The sequence below is a fragment of the Scatophagus argus genome, chromosome 5 (assembly GCF_020382885.2).
Source record: "Scatophagus argus isolate fScaArg1 chromosome 5, fScaArg1.pri, whole genome shotgun sequence".
Taxonomy (NCBI): domain Eukaryota; kingdom Metazoa; phylum Chordata; class Actinopteri; family Scatophagidae; genus Scatophagus; species Scatophagus argus.
The window spans coordinates 3,937,428-3,945,727 of NC_058497.1; the positions used below are offsets into that span (position 1 = coordinate 3,937,428).

The 8,300-nt window shown below is 39.4% G+C and overlaps 2 protein-coding genes across 3 annotated transcripts; one reads left to right on the forward strand and one right to left on the reverse strand.

Moving 5' to 3' along the window:
* Positions 1-309: 309 nt before the first annotated feature.
* sebox (SEBOX homeobox) lies at positions 310-4,166 on the forward strand. The gene is made up of 3 exons (XM_046388851.1): positions 310-619; positions 1,118-1,323; positions 2,662-4,166. Exons 1-3 carry the CDS (start codon positions 481-483, stop codon positions 3,370-3,372), a joined length of 1,056 nt encoding a protein of 351 aa, XP_046244807.1. The 5' UTR covers positions 310-480; the 3' UTR covers positions 3,373-4,166.
* A 1,716-nt stretch (positions 4,167-5,882) lies between these two features.
* On the reverse strand, positions 5,883-8,210 carry tmem199 (transmembrane protein 199). Of its 2 annotated transcripts, XM_046390217.1 has the most exons (7): positions 8,041-8,210; positions 7,758-7,906; positions 7,223-7,296; positions 7,029-7,118; positions 6,775-6,817; positions 6,531-6,643; positions 5,883-6,446 (listed from the first exon to the last, which is right to left on the reverse strand). In XM_046390217.1, the coding sequence occupies exons 1-7, from the start codon at positions 8,085-8,087 to the stop codon at positions 6,351-6,353; spliced, it is 612 nt and encodes a 203-aa protein (XP_046246173.1). In that variant the 5' UTR covers positions 8,088-8,210; the 3' UTR covers positions 5,883-6,350. The 2 variants fall into 2 exon arrangements, with proteins under 2 accessions (XP_046246173.1, XP_046246174.1); XM_046390218.1 differs by having other exon boundaries at positions 7,758-8,116.
* Between the last annotated feature and the right edge of the window lie 90 nt (positions 8,211-8,300).

Below are 8,300 nucleotides of genomic sequence, written 5' to 3' on the forward strand. Positions count from 1 at the left end.
CAGTATGTATGTATCAGCTCCTAAAGTGGAACAAAGTCACACCAGCCTACAAACATTACTGAAGTCGATATTGATCAGGCGTGATTATCTCGCACAGTTAAGACTTATAGATTAAATTTGACCTACTTACATTTTTTATCTAATAATTCGATGGACAACAAATGCTAGTTTTTAAATGCTGGATCTTTCTTTGCCTCCGGGACATTTGGCTGAACATTTCGTATGAACTTTAGTATTGGTCTTGATTTTACGACGACTTTGAAATAATTTCCGAGGCATTTCATAAACAAATAGGAGGGCGTCTACTTATGAGTGCAGAATGAAAACAAGTGCCGGGCTCAGAGGCGGAGGTGGATAACACCTGGATTGGCTGGCTGGTGGGTGTGGAGTGTCCCATCTGATGTGGGTATAAAAAGCGATCAGTCCTCAGGAGCAGTCAGACGGAGAGGGGCGTGCGTGTGCGTGTGTGTGTATACATATATGTGCGTGAGAGAGTGTATGTGTGTGTGTGGAGTTATGGCTCTGTTCATGGACTCAGACTTCTCTTTACTTAAGCAGCACCAGCAGAAAGACGTGATGGATTTTAAGGCGTTGTTTGGAGAACAGGATCACTGTAAAGGTGAGTTCCGTCGATCATCACTTCAGCCAAATGTTGTTGTTGTTTTTGTTTTTTCCTTTCATCTGTTTTTTTAAAAAAAAAATTTAAAAAATTGCATAGAAAATTCAACAACCATGAAAGTGTTGCATTAAAATAATTCGTTTTCTCATTCGATCATTTTAATAAGAAAAGAAGAAGGTCATAAAATCACAGCAGAAATCAGGAATTATTATTTAAATAAGATGAAAAGATAAAAGTAAATATGAACAAACCCTTGTAAATAAATTGGACTTATTTATATATTTATTCAGTAACAAATTAATCGTTGTAATTAAATTAATCGAGTTTCGTTTTAGTCGGAAGCCTCGGCTTGTGGTTTGTGTGGCCTACATAAACCCCAGCACCATCCAACGTAAACCCTTTTCAAGGCCAAACAGAACTCAGATGGCCCTCCTCTTATTTAGTTTATGGAATCCTGTTTCGGTGCGGTTTTGTTGATTGTTTTGGTGTGGTTAAAAGGCGTCCGGGGTGAGAGCGCGGTGTCCTCTCCGGAACCTTTCAGAGCCGCCGGGTTGATGGAGGGCCAGAGGAAGAGGAAGAGGACCATCTTCAGCCGAGCCCAGCTGTCCGAGCTGGAGCAGGCCTTCGCTGTGACTCCCTACCCGGACATCACTCTGAGGGAGAGGCTGGCCGCGCACACACACCTGCCCGAGAGCAAGATACAGGTGAGTGTGCTTTCTGCTTAAAACTCCCCTTAACACCTGTAGAGTACATTTAGACATCTGTTGACCAATTCTCTTACTTACTACAGGTCGGTGTAGTTATTTAATTTCGACGAGCTATGAGATATTTAATTGACCCTTGAACCCACAGAGAATTACTCATTACTTCACTGTTGTGGCTCACTGCTCTCACCTGTGTGCTACCTATGCAGATAGCCAGGTTAGAGCAGGAGACTATCATCAGCACTCTAGGATGATGAATTTTCTTTATTTCTTATACTTGGGACAAGTACCTATTCAAGTGCAAACTGAATAAATAAATGACCTGATTAATTTCTTTTTTCGTTTTCACAAAAAATGGAAATTCAGTCACAAACCAATACCAACGGAAATTCAGGTGAAATTTCTTACACGCATGCACTTTTTTTTACAAGATTTTCTTCAGCAGATCTCTCTTGTGTGTGATGCAAGCTTCTGGCCAACAGGTCACTCAGGTATGCAGGGATTGCCAGTGAATTCAACATTATTGTAGAGCCCTTTACAACACACAGGTGACCAAAGTGCTTCCCAATAGAATCAGAATAAAACAGCTAACAGACAACAAAATTCCATAGTATACAATAAAATAGAATAAGTGTCACTACTAGGTGTTGAAAGCCAGTGTGAATAAATAAGTTTTGAGTCTGGATTTAAAAAGATCCAGGTCCGTGATGGTGTGCATGTCGGGGCAGTGTGTTCCTCAGTCTGGGGCCAGCGACAGACAATTAAGAAACTTCACTCGACTTTCATTCAGCAGGGGGCCAAGTAGATAAGAATTACATTTTTATATTTGGGTGAACTGTTCCTTGTTAAGTTAGGGCAATATAGGAAGTAGGAAGGATAAGATTAAGGAAGAGGATGAGGGATAGATTAAAGTGAAATAAATTATATTTTATAATCTCTTTTTCATTGCCCAATAGGTTAGGGTTACAATAAAACACTTGTGATAAGATGTTAAATAAACTAAAAAAGAAACTATTTTAAATAAACTAAAATGTGTGAAATTTGAGCTAAAAAAAAGGAAGACAATAAAGAAAAAAAAGTTAAGATAAGTTGGTTGTTTTTAGGCCAACCAACTTATCACAGCACATGTCAACAGGATGCCGACTGAAACAAGCAGTTGGAAATATATTTCCAACTATTTCTGGTGAGGACGAAAACATTTCATTTTGCTCCACAAAGAAAGACCTGACTGTATTGGTTCTCACAGATGTAACAAAGCATCCACATTGTTCTCTGGTGCAGCGCACCACAAGTGTAATTTAACATGGCCCAGACAAGTCACCTGTAGTCTTTCTATAGGTGTGGTTCCAAAACAGAAGAGCCAGAAGTATCAAGACTGGGAGACTCCCCAAGTCTGCCAAGCCCGTCCTGGCAGGTAGAAGTGTTGCTGATGCCTCCCCTGGGCCTGTCACGTCTGCTTTCCTTTCCTCAACCAGCTTGGCAGACATATTTAGGCCAGAGCAGAACCTCTCCAGTGAGGAAGTCCCACAAATGTATTCCGACTGGATTCAACTCTACCACAACCCCGTATCATCGCCACCGTCTTCCTCATCTCTCCACCAGCAGCCCACACTGGGTTCCTTAAAGCCTTCAGAGTCTTGTCTCTGGGAGGAAGAGCACTACCACCACCACCAGCGGCAGCATCTGGGACCAGCACTCTCCAGTTTCCTTCCCAGTTCTTTCCCTCAGCCCATCACCAGACAGCCCCACCACTCGGCCTCCACCCGCTCCTACCAGGCCTTCAGGAACTTCAAACCTCAGACTATAGCTTCTTCGGGGGCTCATCACGGCATGTACGGAGGCAGTGCAGCAGGTGGAGGTCACACCTCTGTGGACCAGGTAGTCCCTTCCCACCCTCAGCCAATGTACTGGGAGGTAACTCAGGGCCAAGGACACCACAACCCACACCACCACAATCACCACCCACAGATGGGAACACAGACCTCCATGGGCTACATCTCAGACCTGATCTACAACGCTGCTATTGTCACCAACTTTCTAGAATTCTGATCAGTCCAGATGTGGACCATGACCAGCAGGAAAGATTAATACTGGGACTTCTGTTTCTGTCAGTATTTCCCCTTACAACGCGCCCATAGTCTAAAACTGTCCTGTATGTTCCCAGAGGTGATTGTTCCTCAGACCTCCCTATACTGTAGAGTTCTTTTCAAGTTTTTGTTGGTTTGCCCTCGTCTTGTTTTCAGTATGTTCCAGTCATGTGTTAATCATGACATGAATTGATTTGATTCATTTATGCTCTATTTACAATATTTTACATTTGCTTTGGCTCAGGTTTTATTCTGTATTATTTTAAATACTGACCACTGATGAAGTTACACGTTGTTTTCCTTATTGCGTTTTGTATAATCATGAGGAAATGACCACTGCAGGTGGTGTTTTGATGAGAATTGGCAGCTGTTTGTAGCATTATTTTATACAACGATTCAAACTAATGAACACATGTGTACAATGTTATGATGAATGATAAATGTACCTGCCTAATTTGATGTGATATGCCACAGGAGATTTTGAGAAGAAAGAGTACAGCATCCTGTGTTCAGAGGCAAAATGGAAACTGAGCCAAAGCAACTGGAAACTGTGTCACATGTCCATGTTTCTAGTCTCATTTTGATATTTTGTACATAAATAAAAGACTGACAGAAGGATTCGTAGAGCAGTTCCTAAACATAAGCAACCTGACAGTGTTCACAGTGGAATCATCTCTCCTAACAGCTCCTGTTTTGCTGCTCTAAGCTGAACCGTGGCATGTTTAATGCTGCAACCCCAAGAGTATTATCTTTCAAAACATCCCGATTAAAATGATTCCTTGTGGTAAGATACCATGACAGGAATAATTATTTTCTAAGTCAAAATACATTGTTTTTCAGATTTCTCTGTATTGTAAGTATCAGGAGGGTTAGATGGACAGAGGGAAGGAAAAAAAAAATTGAAAAATAAGAACTAAATTAAAGCCAGAGCTCAGGATCTATCAGCTTACAGACTGTGTAATTCTGCCTGGATTTAAGTTTGAAATATTACATGAGAGGTATAATACAGAGGAAAATATGACAGACAGTAGTGCACAGTGTTCGTTCAGCACTGGACAGAGATCTCTGCATATCATAATCATCTTTAATACCAAATAATCTTTCAATAAACCTTTAATCCGGGTGTCAAATCTCAGATCTTAGGAAGATACTTTTTTGTATTCCAGATGTAGTTACATCTTTTAATCTTTCCACTGATATGACAGGACTTAATAAGAAGAGAACGGGATGGTTTACAAAAAACAAAAATTTATATCTGGAGAAGACAGATCTTCTGCGTCGTATTAAAACTGTTTTGAAACTGTGTTATTGTTCTGAGGATAATAAGTCGTAGCTACTGTGCCTCTGGGGTACAATAAACATTTGTTTTTTATGTGCTGGTTGTCTGACTTTAAACCAGATACAGTGAGCACAGATCAGACAATTACTACCACACATCTGTCAGGAGGAGATGGATGATAAAATAACTCAAGAACAGATCAGCAAACAGCGTTCATAACTGTTCCCGCAGCTGGAGGGTTATTTAGCAGAGACAAAACAAGGGCAACTGCAAAGCAAAATCACATGAACAGCTTGAGGTCTGAGGTCCTCGTCTGGCTTTTTCCGGGGCTTTGAATCGCATGTGTTTGCTCCGGTGAGAAAGTTGGAGCAAACTACTTCTTGTCAAACTTCTAATGGACTGTGTTGACCCAGGACACATCTTTGATTGTGGCAAATCACAGCTAAAAGGCTGGTGATATTCTGCAATGAATAGGATTCAAGGGTTCAAAGATTCAAGGAGCTTTATTGTCATTTCACACATGTAGAAACATGAGGTGAGGTATCATTAGCATTAGGTCATCCATCAAGTGTTGGACAAATAAAAATGTCAACCTGATTATCATGATAGGTGAAATGTTGAAAGATCACAGATTTGATCTTAATGGTCCCCTTATCCCATGGAGCGCATTTGACAAAAACATTGGCAATCGATCTAATAGTTTGTTCTAATAGCTCTAATAGTCCAGACTGAGTAGTGAACATTGCTGTCCCTGGTGCCAAACCACTAGCACAGCTAAAAACTCAGAAACACATGAATTGGTGAATTTTCCTTTTTTTTTTTACCAAAAAAACAAAAAGTTTGTCTCAACGTTTTGTATATCCACAGCTGAAAGTAACCCCCAACAAACTAATTTCCTTCTGTTTGAGTAATGGTTGCTGAAAACTACAGCACCCAGCTGTTACAGGAAATTACTTTCAAAATAAAATCAATCTTTATATCTGCGATTAGTTTCTTAATTTATTTTTGTCTTTTGCATGAATGAGTGTGTTTTGGGCTGAGTGGCACAGACAGGAAAGGGAAAGGTCAATCAATCTGTCAATTGTAAGAAAAAAAAAATATCATAATTTTATATGTCTGTTTATGGGCCATTTCAGGTATTTCAGTTGAGAAAGGTGTACTTTGGGGCGAAAGCAACATCAACTGGACGATTATCAGCTTTATGAATTAGCTTTAATTAGTGCTGATGATTTTATTGAACACAAAAATAAAATTACATCTGAGCAAATGAACATTTATTTTCACATGGCAGTTTCAAGGAGAAAGAGGAGGGAGAAAAATTAGAGGTTGTAGTTTCAGGAAATTTATAAAATACAAAACAGCAGTAAATAAATAAGAAATATCACTCGTATTCTGATTCCTGGGCGGGTGGAATGTTGGATAAAGCAGTAATATTTGACAAAGTGAAAGAGCAGATTTCATTTTGAAACAATTTTCTTTTTGTAATGTTCCAGCTTCCATTTACCATCCCTGATTTGTTAAGTTTCAGTAACTTTAACCTTACTCAGTTTTGCTGTCAAATAAGAAGCAAAGACCCACAAAGCTTTCATGGCAAAGTGAAATGTCTGTTCTGGATCAGCAAGCTCGTGCAGTTCCCAGAGTTCAGTTCATTGGTTTTGCTTCTATGGTTCCCCGAGTTCTCCCTCCATGGTCCGGACCAACACATACAGCTCAGCGAGCCCGACTACTGATGCAGCAATCACCGCTGATATGATGCGCTGGAAAACAGTGTCAGGAACAAAGTTATGTAGCATTTAACAGGACAAGAAGTCAAGAAGAAGTCAAATGAAATGCTCTCTTACCGCTGCAGTGTCAGTGAACAGGTACTGACTTCCCATATACGAGCAGGCAAAGGCAGCAACCACTGTGACCAGGAAGTTGAATATGGTCACCACCACTGCTTTGACTGATCGCACTGGACAAAGACAAAATAAGTTCAGAAGTAGTCCATTTTTGTTGTAATGTTTACATATAATTCAGCTTCTGTTTGCTATTTTAACATGATAAGCACTGAAATAAGTTATTAAAGTGTGAATGTGAGCCAACCTTGCATTCCAAAATCTGCTAATGTTCCACTACGGTTGATTTCCTGAAAACAAAGAAAAATATTTATTACATAGTAAAATATGAGTGAATCTTTATTGTCCTTAGATACTTTCCACCTACAAAAATCTGCATTTTTCACCACTTTTATAAAACATGCTGTGGGTTTTAATGCAGCAGTTTAACGGTACAGTCAACTATGTGACAAGATATTTCCAAATAAATGTGTTTTAATCTTAATATCTACAAAAACGTACCTGGGTGTTGACATTACGTGTGATTCTGTTGTATTCCTCGTTGGCTAGTTTGGCTTTGATCCTCTCAAGACGCGCCACCAGCTCGGGGTTCTGCAGCAAGAGGGAAATATCATTATCATTAAGTACCTGAGTAATTATTTATCTTCTCAAAACAAAAAAAAAGTTAATGCTATTATGTTCATGCTTTCACTCACTCTGGGAGGTTTCACAATTTCAGGCAGGTGTAGTGAGCTATCTTCCAGCAACTCATGCAAGTAGAAAGGATGCCCTGGAGCCATGAGAAAGAGTTACATAATATATATCCATATTATGTATCACTGGAATGTCTTTGGTCAGTATAAATTAATTTATTTAAGAACATCACATCAGTACTGCTATGGTTCCAATCTTCAGCATGGGTTTGCTAAAGCTGGGGGACAAAGTGTGTCTTTATTATTGATATCATTACGTAAGCTTATATCCTGGCATGTGAAGTAATTAAATGTGTGTTGTCATATGTATTTTTTCTTCAGGTATTTAAGGAAATATTCGGTATTACACAGCTGCGCATGCGGAATTACTTGATCATTAAATACCTTAGTAAAGCTTTTCTATCAATATTTTTGTTTTGGTTTTTTTAAAAAAACGGAACATATACACCACTTGCTAATTCGACTGAAATGCACATACAGTGTCAGAAAAGGACACTCGGTACGTATATGGGAAAGACAGCACATCACAAGACCTTACCCTCGTCCTGAAGGTATTTCTTGAGTTTTCTTGCTGTACTGAAAGATAGAACTGTTGGTTCTGTTTTTCCGAGAGTCTCCTCTAGTTCTTCTCTCAGTTGTTGGGGCAGGGATGAGTCAGTCTTCCCTAATAGGTCCGCCACCTTATTTCTGAATTTATCCCCGACGACAAATGAAGTGGCCATGGTTTTAATCCAACTAACTCTGACTGGGAGGTTTGATTTTCAGCGATGTAGTTATCTAGATACACACACATATATATATAATATATATAATATATATACCTTCTGTCAAGCTGGTTCACACTGAAGCAAGAGGCACCAGTGTACATATGCTATCAAGGAAAAGAGCCAAACCTATATCTAACTATCACACATAGCTCAGCATTTGAGAGCTAACAACAGCTATGGGTGAATGAGCAGCCATGTTGTTAGCCTTGTGACAAGATGACGTATTAACTCACATGACCAACTGTGTGAAATTTTATTTTAAATTGCGCATTTTTTTTAAATTTGCCAAATCAAATTAATAATGTTTGCAAACT

Excerpts from the sequence above, each read along its gene's own strand:
- sebox (XM_046388851.1), top strand. The coding sequence starts at position 481 with ATGTGCGTGAGAGAGTGTATGTGTGTGTGTGGAGTTATGGCTCTGTTC. Across the intron at positions 620-1,117 it reads AGAACAGGATCACTGTAAAG|GCGTCCGGGGTGAGAGCGCG; the intron begins GTGAGTTCCGTC and ends TGTGGTTAAAAG. Across the intron at positions 1,324-2,661 it reads TGCCCGAGAGCAAGATACAG|GTGTGGTTCCAAAACAGAAG; the intron begins GTGAGTGTGCTT and ends GTCTTTCTATAG.
- tmem199 (XM_046390217.1), bottom strand. The coding sequence starts at position 8,087 with ATGTACACTGGTGCCTCTTGCTTCAGTGTGAACCAGCTTGACAGAAG. Across the intron at positions 7,119-7,222 it reads AAATTGTGAAACCTCCCAGA|AACCCCGAGCTGGTGGCGCG; the intron begins GTGAGTGAAAGC and ends CTCTTGCTGCAG. Across the intron at positions 6,818-7,028 it reads CACGTAATGTCAACACCCAG|GAAATCAACCGTAGTGGAAC; the intron begins GTACGTTTTTGT and ends CTTTGTTTTCAG.